Source organism: Salvelinus fontinalis, chromosome 5, assembly GCF_029448725.1.
Source record: "Salvelinus fontinalis isolate EN_2023a chromosome 5, ASM2944872v1, whole genome shotgun sequence".
Classification (NCBI taxonomy): domain Eukaryota; kingdom Metazoa; phylum Chordata; class Actinopteri; order Salmoniformes; family Salmonidae; genus Salvelinus; species Salvelinus fontinalis.
The window spans coordinates 45,722,060-45,741,374 of record NC_074669.1 but is presented as its reverse complement, the minus strand read 5'-3'; the positions used below and the strand labels follow the sequence as shown (position 1 = coordinate 45,741,374).

At 41.6% G+C, this 19,315-nt stretch overlaps 1 protein-coding gene across 7 annotated transcripts in view; it reads left to right on the top strand.

Moving 5' to 3' along the window:
* LOC129855672 (potassium voltage-gated channel subfamily C member 1-like) overlaps positions 1-18,534 on the top strand; it is a 116,279-nt gene extending 97,745 nt beyond the window's left edge. For 2 of the 7 annotated variants that reach the window (XM_055923580.1, XM_055923577.1), the window contains one exon: positions 14,035-18,534. In XM_055923580.1, coding sequence (XP_055779555.1) covers positions 14,035-14,048 — 14 coding nt within the window. In that variant the 3' untranslated portion in view covers positions 14,049-18,534. Of the gene's footprint in view, positions 1-5,393; positions 6,616-7,452; positions 7,811-14,034 lie in introns of those variants that run through there. The other 5 variants (XM_055923582.1, XM_055923579.1, XR_008759535.1 and 2 more) reach the window with 4 other exon arrangements.
* Positions 18,535-19,315: the final 781 nt, after the last annotated feature.

Sequence of the window (19,315 nt, the reverse complement as noted above, 5' to 3'; positions counted from 1 at the left end):
TCGCGGCGGCACACTGCACTGTATGATAGTTCTACCTCAACCTTCATCAACATAACGATAAAACACTTAAACTTGGTACAATACTTCCACAAACAATTGGCACAAATAAAACATATTTTAGACCATGCCTCCAAATATGCTAATGAGCCTCACCAGCACATTGCCCCCACCTACATTTCAAAGTGCTTTGAAAGTAAGGTAAACAAGTCATTTTACAACAATAACACCTTAATTCAACTGTAAAAAAGCAAGCGTCTAAAGTTAAATGGGTTCTCATGCACAAAATGCATATCAGCCAATGAAAAGCGTTGATTTACTTGCATGTGATCAAACGCTAAATTGTAGCTGGTCCCACCAGATAACATGGTACAAATTAACCCTATGCTAACTTCAACAGGTGGTACTGATTATATCCTGGCACAGGTGCGTCAGCCAATTAAAATCGTCAAAGTAGTTGGACGCGTTCCAACACTTGTTCATGGATGGAAGTGTCCTTAACATAACTAAGTCCAAAAGATCTGATCGTCAAAGCAACTATCACGTGTATTTGACTGACTGGTCAAATTGCTCTCTGTGTAAAGTGCCTAGTCCACGTAATTGTCACAGATTGTGGCAACGGTTTGAATCTCACATGAGTTTCCCCCCCTTTTGAAATGTTGATTTACATGTATTGTGTTAGTGTTTAGTGCTTGACTTGGACTAAAATAGGTGCCGGTACTCATTTTGGGTGCCGGTACTGTATATATTTAAGTGCAGGTGTAACAGTATAACTTTACGTCGTCCCCTCGCCCCGACACGGGCGCGAACCAGGGACCCTCTGCACACATCAACAACGGTCGCCCACGAAGCATCGTTACCCATCGCTCCACAAAGGCCGCGGCCCTTGCAGAGCAAAGGGCAACCCTACTTAAAGTCTCAGAGCAAGTGACGTAACTGATTGAAATGCTACTAGCGCGTACCCGCTAACTAGCTAGCCATTTCACATCCGTTACACTCCCCCCCTTTCAACCTTCTCCTTTTCCGCAGCAACCAGTGATCCGGGTCAACAGCATCAATGTCACAGATATAAACTTTACGTCGTCCCCTCGCTCCGACACGGGCGCGAACCTGGGACCTTCTGCACACATCAACAACGGTCGCCCACGAAGCATCGTTACCCATCGCTCCACAAAGGCCACGGCCCTTGCAGAGCAAGGGGCAACCCTACTTAAAGTCTCAGAGCAAGTGACGTAACTGATTGAAATGCTACTAGCGCGTACCCGCTAACTAGCTAGCCATTTCACATCCGTTACACAGGAACTGTACAATACTTTTGAGCTAATATTTGGTAAGGGGTGCAGGAACTCAAGCATTAGAACATTTGAGGTGCAAGTACTCAGTTCTGGTGAGCTCCTGCCCAAGTCAAGCACTGCTATTGTGTTGAAAAGGGACGTACAGACAACAGTTTGACAATTAAGATTATGATTGAATTTAATAAGGAGCTACCTTCTTCAGCCTGCACACGAACACACTGCTATTGTCTAATAATCATATTGCATAGGCTATATTACATGGACGTGTACACCTAAATGTAGGGCTACAATGTTTAGTAGGCTGTGCATTATTAGAATCATCCACTTCATCACATGCATTTTGAATCGAGCATCAAGGACCGGCAGTGAACAGGTTTTTGTTGTTGTAAGGACCTCATTTATATTTTCCCCATAAAAGCACATGGATGTGTGTGAAACTGGTAAACAAAAACGCCGGGTTTTGTCATATATGCGAAAACGTGAAAAGGGTGTCTTACGTTAGTAGTAGCTAGTAGCCTAATCAAGGATGCATCACTGCAATATTGGCACACAACATTTTGTTACAGTAGTAAATCTCGAATTTGTAGGTTTAAAATATCCCTCTAGTGTCCAGGGTTAAGAAATGACATTGGTCAGTCGATATAAAGTCTAAGATCTTTTATAGGTTGATGAAGAAGTTGTGCCAGGACATAATCAGTACGATTTGTTGAGGTTAGTATAGGGCTAACATGTGCTATGTTATCTGATGGGACCAGTACAATTTTGCGTCACATGCAAGTAAATAAACACTTTTCATTGGCTGATACACATTTTGTGCATGAGAACCCATTTAACATTAAATGCTTGCTTATGTTAACAAGTATGTCCCCACTGTATGTTTACTGCAACTCAGTAGCAGGTAACTTATACTTATAGGATACTTCAGGCACATCTGTAGTATCCTATAAGTATAACTGTAGAACCTGTCATCAGTTCTACCGGGAACCAGAGGGTTCTTAATGAGAGGGCTCTAAATGGAAATCGAAAGGTTCCCCTAAAGAGACAAATCAAAGGGTTCTACATGGCACCCAACGGTCCTGAACAGTCATTCTGAAAAGTACCTTTTCTCTCATGGCTAACTACCAGGAAGTTTTAAAAGACATGATGAGTGGGTGGGGAGCTTATATTCATGAGCTCAACTTGACTGACAGCTCTTTGAAACGCCTATGTCAAGAAGCAACTCGGATGCAATGAGCAGCGGTGCAGTAAAATCACATCGAGCTAATTTAGTGATTCACAAAGCAACTCAAACGTTGAGATTTTAAAAAAAATATATATATATATATACATCTCCCATTTGGGACGTCTCTTGTGATGCGGTTCACAGCAGCACTGACGGACGTGTTGACTTGACAACTGCGTCACAATTTTGAACAACCCTCATCTTCAAAACCCTGGCAGTCATTCTGAGTGCAGACTGTGGGAATCCACTCTGGTTGGATTCCAATAGGAATTAAACATCTCTTTGTAAGCCAGCTTAAATGTCACTTGATGCTGGTTTTGGCTTCAGCTTATGCTGGTCACCAGCAAAAACACAATGAAGGCTGGTCATCAGCGAAAACAGAACGGAAACACAACAAAGGCTGGTCTGCCAGCATAACCAGCTAGACCACACTGGTCCGCCAGCAGAACCAGAACATGCTGGTCAGACCAGCATCCGACCAGCACTGACCAGTATGGACCAGCATAGACCAGCTTGAAATTTATGCTGGTCTATGCTGTTTATTTCAGCAGGTCTGCAGGTTTCATACAGAATGTTGATGCTGTATTTTAAGGGTAGATGTGGTTTTACGAAATCAAAATATCCAATGACAATGTCTGTGAGACCTTGTATACAGCGTAAACCACGGTGTGGTTTCTCTTTATCTGTGATTGATTGAATTGGATCCCAATTTCATGTTTGATGACATGTGCTGTGACTGTCTTTCCGCCCTCATTCATTCTCCTGCCCGGGAACACATTCTCTATTACCAGTAACGATGGAACAAAGTCATTCACGACAACAAAAACAACACAAAGAAAGGACACCTTAGGAGGAGATATGGCTGCTTTGAGTTTAGAGAACAGAGGATGATCAAACCTAACCTATTATGCCACCTAACCTGAGGATTCTACTGCTTGGTCATGTGTGGGGAGGTTTATATCCAGATTGCTGCTCTATTGTAACTTCACAACAAACACAGACACACACAAAGTTTAGTCTAAATTGTATCTGAAAAGAGAGAGACTCACTCTTAAAGGGGTGGTGTTAGATTTTGGCTTGCTCTTAAAGGGGTGGTGTTAGATATTGGTCATGTTCCCCTGCTCAGATGTTGCTGACAGCACCGCCAATGATGTGGCACGCAACCATTGGTTGATGCATGCAACGTCCGAGCAGGGGAATGCGACCTTTGGCTCACTCTGAAAGGGATGGTGTTAGAATTTGGCTCACTCTTAAAAGGTGGTTGAATTTAGGCTCACCCTTAAAGGGGTGGTGTGAGATTTTGGAAGATGCAACAACAGCTTGAGCTTGTGTCAAGCCTTGATATATTTGACCCTACCTGATCATTCTCCAGGTTAATGACATCTGTTCTCTAAAAATGTCAAACAGACCGACACGAGTTGTTGGAAATGCTGAGGAAGCAGAGATGTACAGTAGTGACAAAAACTACATTCTGAACTCCAGCCACAATGACTAGTTGGGAGTAATGCAAATTCAGACCCTAATCTAGCATAATAATATGTGCATAGAGGCTAACCACAACATGAAAAGGTGCAAAAACTGTGTTTTATGTTTGCGTTCTACTACATCGCTGGGAAGGAGGAGGAGGAGGAGGAGGAAGGGAAGAAGGCAGGCTTGGACCATGAGAGGAAGTATGGTCCTGCATTCACAAACCGTCTCAGAGTAGGAGTGCTGATCTCTGATCAGGTCACCTCTGGACAGTCAAATATGATCTTATTCATTTGATTTGTTTTGATCGAAAGGTCAAACTAATACGAGATCATTACTACTGTGATGGGGGCTCTGAGAGGTAGGTGTAAAGGGTGAATAAGGGAGAGGCAGCCAGGTTCTGTTGGGCCCGGTGAAGCTGTCAGTGTTTTCATACGGTCTTCAGACAGCACACACACACACAGTAAATGTTCTGCTTATGTTTCTGTTCCCAAATCCTGACGACTTCACCAGGTCCAAGTTGGTCACGTTGTTATTCTGGGGAGGTGCTGAATAGAGCTTTGACTGTATGTACTGTTGCCCTGTCTGTCTGTCTGTCCCTCTGTCTGTCTGGAGGTTTAGAATTCAGTGTTGGAGGCTAAAACATCTGGATGCTGAGTCTGCCCTCTCTCTCTCTCTCCTTTTTCTAAGAGACACATGAGTGTTCTTCCCTCTCTTTGTGTGTGCCAGAGGGAGCTAAAAGTCACTGGAGCTTGACACCAGCTGTTTTATCCATCAGTACTCTCCCCTCTACTATATTCCACTGTACTCTACTGTGTTGTACTTTACTGTGTTGTACTGTGTATGCTGGCACTACTGACAGAGAGCACCATTTTGTATTGATGTGGCAAGATTTTGATGACATATTTTCATAACTCATTTTCCTGTTTTGTCCTGTCTCTCCCGTCTGTCTGTCTCTGTCTGTCTTTCTCTCTGTCCCTTGTCTGTCTGTTTGTTTACTTTGGCCTTAAAACTTGATTTGAATTTTTGGTTTAACTGTTGATTTGACTTGATTTGGGTTTTAATTGTTTTTGTTTTTGAAACCTTTTTATTCATAACAATTGTTATTCTTTGCTATTTCTAACCCATTATATATTTTAACACCACATCTTTGTCATCCAAATGATATCCATGTCCTCCTTAAACATGAACAAATAACATAATAATCATTAAAACATTTAAATTAACCACAAACATTTATGCAATTTTACTTAATATTTATTTTGTACCAAATGTCCTGCATTTAAACTATTTTTAACCCAAATACTACTTTCCCCAAAACACCACTGTTGATAACCTCTGTCACCTCTACGGTAACCTCTTGACCTCTAACCTAATGTAACCCTGTAAACATGACAACCCGGTCACCACAGCGACAGGTTATGAGAAGTCCCACAGCCTCAATAACATTTCCGGCATGTCAGGAGCCCCCATGCGCCTCACCCCCATCACCAACCCTTTCGAGCCCCCGGGAACCAACCTCCGCCGCTGTCACTCCCCCATCCCCTCCATTTTGTAGCGTCATGATGTGGAGAAGCAAGCCAACAAGTCAACTACAGAAGGAGCATCAGGAAAGAGAGACATACCAATACCACTGTAATCCCAGTACTGATATTAGTCCTATAGTGATAATGATAATGAACTGTAGGGGGTGCCATTTAGCCACATGTAATAATGTTCTTTATTGAAAGCCAGGTAGAGGCGGGCATCCAGTGTATAAGGGACTTAGTGGATATTTTTGCTATTCATTCTAAGACTACATGCACTTTCCCACCACATGCAACGTGCAATATGTTAAGCCGAAGCAAAATGTTAAGAGATATTCGGTGTTAGTCTCCAGCAATGTTACACCTGATGGAGCAATGAGAACACACACACACGCACACACACACTCATCAACGCACACACACACACACGTATACTCTCTCTCTCTTTCTCTCTCTCACAAACACGCACACACGTATACTCTCACACACCTGCCTTATTAACAGGGATTGAGTGTAGGTTAGCGATTTAGACTGATAAATAATGTAGTGAGCTACAATAGCAGGCCTCCCTGTATTATACTAAATGTGTGCTGTTCTTGCACTCCATATTACCACTAATCCTAAAGAGCTCCTTAGTCAAATGAGACTTCTTCTAATACTCTACACCTCCCACACGTCATCAAGCCTCAACAGCAAACCCATCCACTCACACACACACACACACCTCTTGTATTTGGGAGAAGAACACACTTACACTAACTAACACCAACAAAATATCTAATATATACTAAAATGCATGCATTTGTTTTTTGAAGAAAAAATCGAACGAAAAACAGTAGGAATAAAAATCACACAAAGAAATTCTTATATTTAACAGAAAATCTTTGAAAAGAAAAGAGGCAAGCCCAAAATAAGAAAGGTATTTTTCAGTATCACCCATAAAACAAGCCATGTACTGGTTAGTGCTAGATCTCCCAGGGGAGTTGACTCATTGGACCGTTTAATGTGTTCCTGTGCGCTGAAAATAGACCTTATCATACACACACACTTATAGAGACTCACCGATCGATCAAACAGCAATGTATCATTTTAAAAGCTGGGGGGGGGGGGGGGGTGCTAGAGAGTTGTATTATTCTAGCGTTCATTCACTACTATTATTATTATCATTATTGATATTATCAGTGCCATTTAGAGAGCTGGAGAGAACGCGAAGCGTTCTGGGGCTTTTGTGCAATACACAGACTCTGATGAAAGCCTGAACAACAACCATCATTGTTTTAAAGAAGAGGTTCCGAGTAGCATCCTAACCCGCAGAGAGGTTGGACATAATAACAAACTATTTTTATAATGGTTGTGAGGATTAGAAGGGATGGAGGGATTCTCTCTTCTTTCTCTAGGGGGCGGGGTTAGGGGTGGTAGAGAAGAAGGGGTGGGGGGTGGACTCTCTCATTCCCATTGGTCGGGAGCAGTAAAAGGGGCGGGGCCACCGAAGCAGAGATCAGTATTTCTCATCATTGACCATATACCGGCCCTGCCTGCCCTCTTGTATGCAGGTGCGTGAAATTAAATGTAGCTTCTTTCTCTTTTTCTAAATATGGCTCTTCAGAAATCAATCTGTACACTTATCAAACTATACAGCCTGCACATGTCAGTGTCAGGAGGGTTTGGCTATAATCAGAAGTGGCTTCGGGTCACCCGTTAGACGAGAGATCAGTTTCGGTCTTTTTCATCTTCATCAACGATCTCCCTCCACTTCCTCAATCCTTCGTTGTCTTCCTGTATCGAGCATTTCACCACATTGCCACACTCACAATGACTCTTATGATTTGAGTGTAGTGATTTTTTCAGTTTTCTTTTTTCTTTTTCTCTTTTGTCCTTTTTGACCCTCCTCCCACCCCCCACCTCCCGGTCCTGGCTGCTGAACCATCGCACCTCAAATAAAAAGAGGGCACCGTGAATGGAGGATGGACTGACAGCGCTTGGTAGAAGAACAGAACGAATCAATGACAAAATGAACAAAAAAGGCAATATACATATATAGAAATATGCAATGTATAGAAATATATTTGTATCTATGTATAGTTAATCCTATGGAGATGTGCTGTATGCTGTATATCTGTGGCACACATGGGAGTTGTGTGGTTTTGTGTGCACAGACATGCATCTACCTCTGGCCCAAGATGCAAGAGTGCCAATTCATCAGAATTACAGATCATTCCTTTCTTTCTCACTGTTTTCTGGGAAAAAAGGAGGGAAAATTAAGTGTTGAAGGAGGACAAATGTTTTCCCTCCATACCAGACATTAGAAAAAAAGAGACCAAAACTTCTTAAAATCCTGATTTCTTTTGAAATTGTTTGTTGAAATGTAGAAGATGACGAGGTTATAGTGACAATGTTAAAAACATTCTATCTTGATATACCCAATGTCGACATTTAAATTATTGTCATTCTTATGGATTGTATATTTTCATTTAAGCGGTTGATTTACAGAAATGTTTATTTTTGTATTTTCCAATGTTACCGTCGATTTTATTATTGATATTTATTGGCATCGAATGTTGCAATCTATTAAGGGAATGCGTATGTCTCTAACTGGTTGTATCCAGTTCTGTTGCTTGAAACTTGTCAGTTTGATTTTATGTGATTTTTTGGGGTTTGACATTCCCATTTCTCCCCCTCCTCATCTCTCACTCTGCCACCTGCTCCTCTCTCACTAGAGACAGAGGGTTGTGTAAGGACTGAAGGTGAAATCTTTTCACATTTCGCAGAAAGGGCATTCTCTATGACCAACATTAGCATTAGCCATATACAGGTGTGGACTGTATACACTCTAGATAGCGTTAAGCTAAAAAGGCTATTAGGGCAACCTCGTTTAGCGAGCGAAGCAACAAAAAAAATACAGTAAGACAAAACCGTTAGATAATTCAAAGCTCAGGACTCATTAGGTTGAGAACTGTATCCTCTACAGGCTCAAGTGATTCTGTGAGGAGGTTTGACGTTTATTAGATTAGAATATGAACTGTTGTCGTGAGTCACATGACATAGCTCCATATCTGCATCTGTACTTATCCAATAGTAGACCTGATTGCCAGTCGGTTCGTGCTCTATTACCAAGTCTTTGTCACTCATTGTCACATTAGCTTGCCAATGACATAGGAGTTGGCTAGACAGCACAAACAGATCTGGGACCATGCTAATCTAATAGTAGTGCGCGAGAATCTGAAAAGCCTTCATCTGTGTAGAGTTTGAGTTTGAGGTGGGAGTGTCAGGGAGGGTGACAGCTTGACCTGTAACTATGGTTGGTGTGGATTCCATTTTGATTGCAGTCAATTCAGGAGATGCATTGAATCTCAATTCATTAATTGAAAATGGCCTATTATATTAAATGTCGGATTGTTTTCAATTCATGGTTTGCATTTTTATTCACCTCCAGAGTTGATATAATATAAATGGAATTCACCCCAACTTGCACTAGAGTAATATATATGATAATATAGTTATATATGGTAGTATACATAGATATATTCCCTATATATGGTTTTGCTGACACCCAGACACCAGTCTACAAACTACAAAATCAATATTTTCAAATGTTCTCTCTTCATCCCTACATCCCTCCCTTCCTCCCCTGTCTTCTCCCTTGATCTAGTGCTTTGGGTGTTTGTTCTTTAATTATAGGAATTCTTCTTATACCTGTTATTGGTCCAAATGTTCTGTACAGTTGTAAAGTTTTGACTTATTTCAATCTGCATGGGGTTCCATTGCAAGCAATAAGGAATTGATATGTCTATATTCAAAATCAAGGAAATATGATTTGAGAAGACATCAGATTTGATCATGAGCTTAATGATTGTGTATATATTTACTGTATATATTAAGTGCATATGAATGTGTATATTTCTATACACAACATATAGACTAACAGCATGCTATTAGGGGGAAAAACTACTCGCCTCTCACAGTTTTGTCTGAGAAGAGTTGAGCTTATATATGCATGTTAAGATGTTATAGGGCGGAAGAGACCATTGGTACCCTAATGGGGAGGGGGTTTGGGAAAGTTGTATTTTTTAAGGATGGGGAAGGGTAACCAGTGGTCTTGTGTAGCTGCTCTGTTATTTCTTATAGACCTTACTAGACTAACTGGTAATAATAATTACTTTATGATTTCTAATTTTTGTTATCTTTTTACAGAGAACTATTCTGAGAGCCCAGTGCTTATCAGGTATATGCAAAAAGAAGCAGTAACTGTGAATTAATATTAGAGAAAAAAATCATCTACTTCTTCCTTTTTCCACGTTAATCAGAAAACGTCTTCAAAACTCAATTGCCCCTCCGGTGAAACCACATCGGCCAAAGACCACCCAAACCTGACAGACTTTTCAACACACTTCATCACTTTCTCTCCTCTCTGTTCTCCCTCTCTCTTGTTCCATCAGTCCATCCTCTCCTGGCCCCCTCTTGCTTGAAATATCCTGAGATACAGTACATACCCAACATTTAGGGGTTTAGCGTTTGAAAGTAACAGACGTTACTACTTTTGAGCAGGTCCCAAATTCCCCTAACCTCCCCTATGTGAAGGGAAAGCTCACACAACATCTACATTATTAGTGATCCTTTCTTTTGATAATAAGTAACCACAAGGTGTAGCAAAACGAAGTAACATTTAAATGCACATCATATCCCAGGTTACAGGTTATTAGTTTAGGACACATATTGAGTCAAAGAAGATAGCAAAACGAACCTCAACTGTCACTAACAATCTACAAATAGACTATACTTCCCCCCTGGAGGTAGAATTCACACGTAACCAACCGTAGGCTACAGACAGATACATGACTCAACAAAAATACTTATGCTACATCCTTGTGCATCCTGCACATTTTTTAAACTTAGTTTGCATCTTAAATGGCACCCTACTCCCTATTTAGTGCTTTGCTGCATCTTAAATGGCACCCTACTCCCTATTTAGTGCTTTGCTGCATCTTAAATGGCACCCTACTCCCTATTTAGTGCTTTGCTGCATCTGAAATGGCACCCTGCTCCCTATTTAGTACTTTGATGCATCTGAAATGGCACCCTAGTCCCTATATAGTGCACTACTTTTGACCAGAGCCCTATTATAGGGGATAGGAATAGTCAATACCCACTGGGCACAACGTGGAATAGATATCGTCTGTGCCCCGATGGGTGGTGAATTTTCCCCCATTGTCACTGGGACAGGAGGGTGCTGCTCTTTGACAAGCAGTAGGAGGTGAGCATGTGACATTCTAGAATGGATCAGTAGAGGTTGTTGTGATAGGTGGTTATTTTGCTCATTATTGATGGGCAAGTTGATGGTTTAGTTAGTAGTTTCAGTTAGTAGAGTGATGTTCAGGTCTGTGTATCATAGCATGTTCTTGTTCAATCATTGCAGATAAAAAAAAAACTCTGGGAAGAAGTTTTTTAGCCACTTTTTTACCAATCCTAAGAATGGAGAATTACTTTAAGATGCTAAAATGGAGGATGTTTGTAGTCTAGCCATCAACTGAAGTAGAAATTAATTTAATAATATCATCAGTGCAATGTTTTTGACTACACCTCTGTCTTCCCCCTTTTCCACATTTCCCCTTTCCCTCTCTTCATCAGTCTCCCTCCATTCACAACTCAGGTATATTTCTCTCTATGTTGGTTTAAATCAGTGCTTCCAGACGTAATGTCTATCAGAGCCGAACAGAGAGAAGGTTTGAAATGTTTTGCTTCCTCTCTACTGTATGTATGGACCTGTAAATATTGTATGTCCTGTGTCCTCATCCCAGCTCACCTACAGTATGTACCCTGTTATGTGATTCTGAGATTGTTTTATCCCTCCACTCTCCTCTCCCTCCGACACACACGTTTCACCCCATCTCGACCTCTCCACCTTCTCCTATTCTTTTTTTAATTGGTATTTTGAGATGTGCTATCTCTACTGCTTCCATTACAAAACCCCAAAATGAAACAACAGACTTTGGGGAAAATGAAAAGAACCCCACCATAAACGTTAAAGTTCCATCTTCCCTAAAGGTGGATTACAAACGTCTCCCGAGGATAGGAAATGGACAGAAAGACTGTCAGACATTACGTATGATGTTTTGGGGGGGGGGGGAGTAGGAACTGTATATTAAAAAAGGATTGTCATCAAAGGAAGAACCATGAAATGGAGGACAGTTTGAGGAAGAAAGAAAAATACTAAATGAGAGGAGGAAGGCAGCTGATCACTTCTCAGTGTAAGAATGTGTTTTGTCTTCTGTGTGCTGTTTCGCTCTGTGTTTTCGCAGTGTGTGTGTGTGTGTGTGTGTGTAACTGTGTTTTGTGTTTGCGTGTGTGTCTTGTGCTTCCGTGCTTCGCGCTGTTTCATGTCTCATTTTTTCCTCCATGTTGCCTATCTGTGTGTGTGTGTGTGTGTGTGTGTGTGTGTGTGTGTGTGTGTGTGTGTGTGTGTGTGTGTGTGTGTGTGTGTAGGCTGCCTTCATAAAGTATTCACACCCCTTGATTTATTCCACATTTTGTTGTGTTACAGCCTGAATTCAAAATGCATTAGATATAAAAAATCTCACCCATCTGCACACAATACCCCATAAAGACAAAGTGAAAACCTGTTTTTAGATTTTTTTGCAAATTCATTTAAAATAAAATACAGAAATATGTCATTTACATAAGTATTCATACCCCATGAGTCAATACATGTTAGAATCCCTTTTGGCAGCGAACTGTGAGTCTTTCTGGGTAAATCTCTAAGAGCTTTGCACAACTGGATTATACAATATTTGCAGATTATTCTTTTAAAAATCGTTCACCTCTGTCAAGTTGGTTGTTGATCATTGCTAGACAGCCATTTTCAAGATTTTCAACTCATTTTAATCCAAAACTGTAGGCCACTCGGGACCATTGAATGTTGTCTTTGCAAGTAACTCCAGTGTATATTTGGACTTGTGTTTTAGATTATTGTCCTGCTAAAAGGTGAATTTGTCTCCCAGTGCCTGCTTAGCTCCAGTCCATTTATTTTGATCCCCCCAAAAAACTCCCTAGTCCTTGCCGATGACAAGCACACCCATAACCAGATTGCAGCCACCACAATGCTTGAAAATATGAAGAGTGGTACTCAGTGATGTGTGTGTTGGATTTGCCCACAACATAGCGCGTTGCATTAAGGACACAAAGTACATTTCTTTGCTAAATTTTGTGCAGTTTTACTTTAGTGCCTTATTGCAAACAGGATGCATGTTTTGGAATATGTTTATTCTGTACAGGCTTCCTTCTTTTCACTTTGTCATTTAGGTTAGTGTTGTGGAGTAACTACAATTTTGTTGATCCATCCTCACTTTTCTCCTATCATATCCATTAAACTCTGTAACTGCCACCATTGGCCTCGTGGTGAAATCCCTGAGCTGTTTCCTTCCTCTCCGGCAACTGAGTTAGGAAGGATCCCTGTGTCTTTGTACTGACTGGGTCTATTGACACACCATCCAAAGTGTAGTCAATAACTTCACCACGCTCAAAGGGAAATTCAATGTCTTTTTTTTACCATCTACCAATTTGGAAAACCTCCCTGGTCTTTGTGGTTGAATCTGTTTGAAATGTACTACTCAAACTGTGGGACCTTACAGATAATTAAACCCTATTATTGCACACAGAGTGAGCCCATGCAACGTATTATATGACTTGTTAAGCAAATGTTTACTCCTGAACTTATTTAGGCTTGACATAACAAAGGGGTTGAATACTTATTGACTCAAGGCATTTCAGCATTTCATTTTTTATTAATTTGTAAAATGTTCTAAAAACATCATTCCACTTTGACATTAAGGGGTATTGTGTGTAGGCCAATGACACAAAATCCCAATTTGATCCATTTTAAATTCAGGCTGTCACACAACAAAATGTGGAAAAAGTCAAAGGGTATGAATAGTTTCTGAAGTGCTCTCAGCTCTTGGTCTGTGTTAAGCTAAACTAACATTCCTGGTGGGCTGTAGTCCTGTATGGGATTGACCTCAAAATGACTGACTCTGTCCTTTTTCCTGGAAAAGCACCCTATTGGATTATGACTAACCAATGAATTAAGAGGTAGGCAAACACCAGCAGACCTAACAGCCCACAAGAACTGAAACCACCCACGCCAATTGTATTGGTGTCTGTGTGTGTGTCTGTGCAAAACTTACAGGCTTTTCTGCCTTTTCGTATCTTGTGTACATGCATGCCAGATGTGCTTTTCAAAAAACAGGTATTTATTTTGCTTTATCGCCTATCGATCAGTTGAATAATTTGCTTTGAACAGTTGTACTCATCATAAGTAAACCCATCCAGTCATACAATCAAACACTTGACTATAACAATTGAAAATGTGAAATGAATTCAAACTCCCATTCAAGCTCATTTTAGGTTAATCATATCAACTAAACTACCCTGGATCATGTAGGTTTTTACACATCCAGTCGTAGCTGGTTGATTTTCTAGGTTTGCTGGAACTTCCACTGATTCTTCTCCTTGTTTCTCTCCTCTTTTTTTCCAGTGTTGAGTTTCTAAAATGTCCCTTTCTGTCCAAGAAGAGGAACAACCTTAGGACACAATTCACCCAGAACTCCCTACTGGATTCACTGTAGGCTGAAGGGATACGTAACCGGAGAAAGAGAGAGAAAAAAAAGGAGAGAGAGCGAGAGAACGAAAGAAAGAGAGAACTGAAGGCGATGATGAGCGGATGATAGAAGACAAAGAGAGTCAAAAAGATTTGTTCATCCCTCCACGCCAGAAGCATCCTTCGTTCCTGTGGACTCCTCAATCAGCACCATCCCTTAGAAAACAAACTCCAGACCAATGTGACAGACTTACTTACAGTGACTCTGAGTACCTGGAAAAGCATCACACTGAAACACATACCTTATGTCAGCATACTTTACAGAGTCTTATTATACTAAGTCATTGACATGGAAATCCCAGAAAAACAATAAAAGAAACAAACAATAGAACAGAATGCCCCTAGGAAAGAGCCAAAGGGTTATGGGATAGTAGGACAATGTTCCACAACTTGGTTGTCATCCAACTGTGTCATAGACAATGTATGCTTTAACCCACTGTCAAATGTTCCCTTAGACAAATTACATCTTACCGGCTCTCAGATATAGTATATTCAATTGTTTTTAAATCTTCCTATTTAGTACTTCAAAGATCGGACATATGGTAGGGTAGGCTATATAAACAAACTACTGCAGTGGTCTGAGATTACTCAACATAGTCAGCGTGGATGTGACTACAGAAAAGGAGAGCCAGGTGCTAGCCAATGGCAAAATACATTTACATAACAGTAATTCTACTGTTTTACAGCCAAACACTATGCAAAGCTATGAGGCTGAACAACCATTGCGTCCAGTGACTCTTGAGTCGGCCCACTATGGTGACACTACCTTCTTATGTTCAGTCAGTCACACTTGTTGGACTGTTTTCATTGATTGACAGCCCTCCTCTTACCTCTCACAAGAGACACACTTCAGAAGATGCTGAATTATGGGCCCCAATAGTAGAGCAACCAGGCATATAGTATACCAGGCCATTGGCCATTTCATATAAACCTGTGCGTAGATCTGAAATACGATACACTCCCTGACTGACTGATGCTGACTCGTGTTGCATGAGAGTGTGTCGGCTGACCCTAACAGATCTACTCATCGACCACTTTGAAGGATTTGGACCTAAAGAAAACCAGTGTGTGTGTGCGTGTGCGCGTGTGTGTGCTGAAGAGTTGAGGAGGACGCCAAAGGAGAGACACTGGAAGCATGACCACAACGCGCATGCCAAGAACGGAAGCGACAGCTGGAAAACAAGGACATACATTGCCCTCACTTTCTCGCTCTCAATCTCTCCCTCTCTTTATCTCCACCCCTCTGCATCTCAGCATTGCTCCTCCTCCGTAGCAAACTGCATGGCATGATCGAAAAAACCTGAAGAACGAAACGTAGAGAACAAAAGGATGGAGAGAGAGACCAGAGAGACTTTATTTTTTAAACCAAACAATCATTGTCACATCAACCTTTTTCAAAAATATCCAATTGGTAACTATTTGCAAGTGTCAAGATAACAAATGGTCAACTGCTCGTTGAGAGAGTGGCTACTGTAAAGGTCTCTCTCCTTTCTGTAGAAAGGAGGATGATCAAAGAGCACTGCACCTCTGGGGGGATCAGAAAGGTTCACAAGGAAGTGCGAGAAAATAGCGGGAACAGGGTGAACTTTGATAAACAATTCCGGGAAAAAAGTGAAAATGCATTTTTATTACTTTGTTTACCAGCATGACTATTCTGCATGAGTCTACTTCTGCAAGCCCTCACCCCACCCCCTCCGTAAAAAAAGAGGGCTAGGAATTGAAAAAATTAACAAAATCGAGAGGAAACAAAAAATATTTATGTTATATGCAACTAATAAAAAATAAAAAAGAGCAGGATTATATTAAAAAAAAGATCTATATTTTGTTTTGGGATAATAAAAAAGGAATAACGAAAAAAAAAATAGGATTGCAAGATACACATTGAACAATGTTTTCTTAGATAAATAAGATACAAACACCACCAAATCTACCAGAGATGAACTATGCGATGAACTTCCCCTGATACTACAACTACTCTACTACTCCTTTGATGACTACTCTTCTTGTGCTCTGCTACTTCTTCGTCTACTGCTCTCACGCTCTGGTCCTACCGCCCTGATTGCGTCCCCTGCTGCCAATTCTCTGTCTTCCACCCCACTGTCCATCCAGGTCCCCTCTCCACTGTCTGTCTGTATAACTATGTTTAGTTGTACTGTACTCAGATGCGATGGGTCATATTCACTAGGATCCAAACGGAAGCAAACAGCTCGGAACGGGAGGGACTATCCCTGAACTTGTCTAACACGTTTTCCGCTGCAAAGCTGTTTGCTACGGTGTGCACTAATGAATACGACCATGATGGACTCTGTTGTTGTTCTTTCAGTCTCGTGCTCAAGGTGGGAGATGGCAGCTTCACCACCAGGACGCGGTTGTAGACTATAAGATCTCGGCTAACTAAAGCAGTGTAGCGATACCTAGCGGAGATCAAACCTCACACCGTCCCCAGGCTAATTGCCTACAGCGCATTGGGAGAAAGTATCTGATCAAGTGAACGAGATTCGCGATGACCTAATACAAGAAATTACATCGATTGGATCGTGTCGCCCAATAATACTGTAGCTCTGACCCTGTACTGTAGCTAGCTAGCACCTGTAGCACTCTGCACTGACTGGCCAGATAGTGTCATATTAGCTCAGCTCTGATATTGTAGCTATACGATGCATAGCTTTGTACTGCTATGACATAATGTACTGTAGGCCTATCTCCGTGATTATAGGGATGTGCATAACGTGTCGTTGTGGCATTTAACATACACCCCCCCCCCCCAAGCTCGCTAACTATACAGCTCTTGTGATGGTCAACAGTGTTTGTTTTACACATACTGGTGACCCTGGCGTTGGTGAAGCAGCCATCTTTGCTCCATTTCCTCAGGTGGGGATAGCATATTTCCAGGAAAACTGCTGTTCAAATATGCATGAAGGGAACGCCGAACGGTCTATCTATGCTATCATATTGAGCTTATCTAGATAAATTGTTGCTGTTTCTGTTGATGAACAAAAGCTCATGTTGACCTTCCACCACCACGGCCTGTTTTGCAGTATGGCTGGATGCATCGCACCAGGCACCTCACCACACTCAACAACAGATTTTTTGGTTTTATTTCCCCCTGTTTTTCCATGTTTATTTTCAAGTGAAAACTAATGTTGCTATGTTCAGTTTCTAGGCCTGTATGTATAGGTCATATCTCGCCAGTCACCGCAAACCCTTAGCTAGGCCTACATCAGAGTTTAGATAATATGCTGCTGATGTAGCCTACTCTTTGTCGCCCTCTACTGGGCTCCAGTGCATTGCGCGGGATGTAGTTTATCCCCCCCAGTGAAGTGTCATCATCTGAGCCGTGGTTAGTCTCTGGTGACACTCTGGTCTAGCCGAGTGTTCCAGCAGAGCAGGATTCATCTCAATGGTGGTATTTAATGTTACATGGAGGAGGAGGCGTGTTAATTATGTTTGGGGGTGGGGGGTTAAAATTACGTCACAGACCGTGTCAAATACAATTTGGGTCACATTCATTTGCATATTGCTAGTTTATATTTTTGTCTCAAATGAGTGTTAACTTGCCAAAACTGTTGCTTTGTTTTTGTTTGTTTTATTTGTTATTACGCAATGATGAAGATTTTGATGATGTTCCAGAGATACTGGGGGCTAACTGTACTGAGAACTGAGCAACTACCTATGCAAGAGTTTGACTGTAGCATATGATTATACTTCAGTGTTTCATTGTGCCAAAGGAGTTCAGTGTGTTGGGTCTGTCTGTTGTGTGGCAGTGCAAGAATGGGGCAGGGTAATGGTGGGGAAAAAGGGGCAGCTACTATATCTAGCATGGTGCATTGTTTACTGAAGTAAATGGGGGTGTGGGGGTTAAAGTAATTAGAATAGGGGCTCCCCTGAAGACCCTGGAGTTTGCCACTCACGGTTATGTCCCTGTCCTCGCAGTTTTCATTTGATACACTGGATCTCTGTCATTCATCACCTTGTCTGATTCCTCCACCTCGACCCCCATCCCTTTCATATTCATTCCCTCTCTCCCTCTTTCAACTCCTGCCTACTCCTTCTTTCACTCTCTCCCTTTCCAAAAAAGTTTATTATGGCACTATGTTTGTTACCAAAAGAATGATTTGAAATGATAGAGACATAAGTAATCATAGATTATGGAAGGATGCATCACTACTAGACGTTTCATTCTGAATATGTAAATGATTGTTTGTGGGGTAGAGAAGGAGAGGGATCGGGTGCAAGGTGGATGGGAAGAAGAGGGGAAGGGCACAACTGGCTTAGGTACAGCCAAAGACAGAGGTGAATGGATCATACCCCCCCACCATCCTTCTGGTAGCACAACCCACACAGACCGTTCCATTTTAAATGCCGGGGGGGGGGGGGGGGGGGGGGTATATTGTATATTGTCAGAGCAATAACTTCTTCCAAACCCTCAATTTTGTGGGGGAGTCCAATGCCATTTACCTAAACTTACTGTCAAAGTAACCTTACCACCTCCAAAAAAAAAGAACACACAAAACGTTTTCATCTTGATTTTATAGCATGCATACACATCTAGTCTCTGAGGTTTGGGATGGGTTTTCGCAAAACAGGTGAATATACTGTGAATAACTGCCACCTTATGTGAATGACTGTACTACCACAGTTGTGAGTCTGACTGTGTGTCAATAGGAATGTGTGTGTGTGTGTTTGTGTGTGGGGGCTACCTGAAGACACGTTGTGCAGGTGGGGGTGTGTGTGTGATCCAGCTCCTGAACTTGGCCACACCCACTTTAGAGGATGGACAGCTCAACACTTGCATAACTTTACTTGAAACCCAAATACAAAACATATCAAGAGAGGAGCAGAGTAAAACCAGAAACCCCGCTGTCATAAATTCTCTTTCCCCGACGTCTTCCTCCCTCTCATCCCCGTTTCCTATCCCCTTCTCTTTCTCTCCCTCCACACGTTTGAGGAAGAAGCTCTTTTTGCATCTGTGTTCTTGTGTTTTTCTAACATATTGTTTGAAGTTCAATTCTAATGCATGCGTGGGAGAAAAAAAAGACGACTTATTTGTGAATGGCCAGAATGAAGTAACTCTCTTTTCGCCGGCAATCTCTGTCTTCCTCTTTCTCTGTCAGCCAGTGGTGAGAGGATGGGGAGGGGGGGGGGATATGCAAACTGA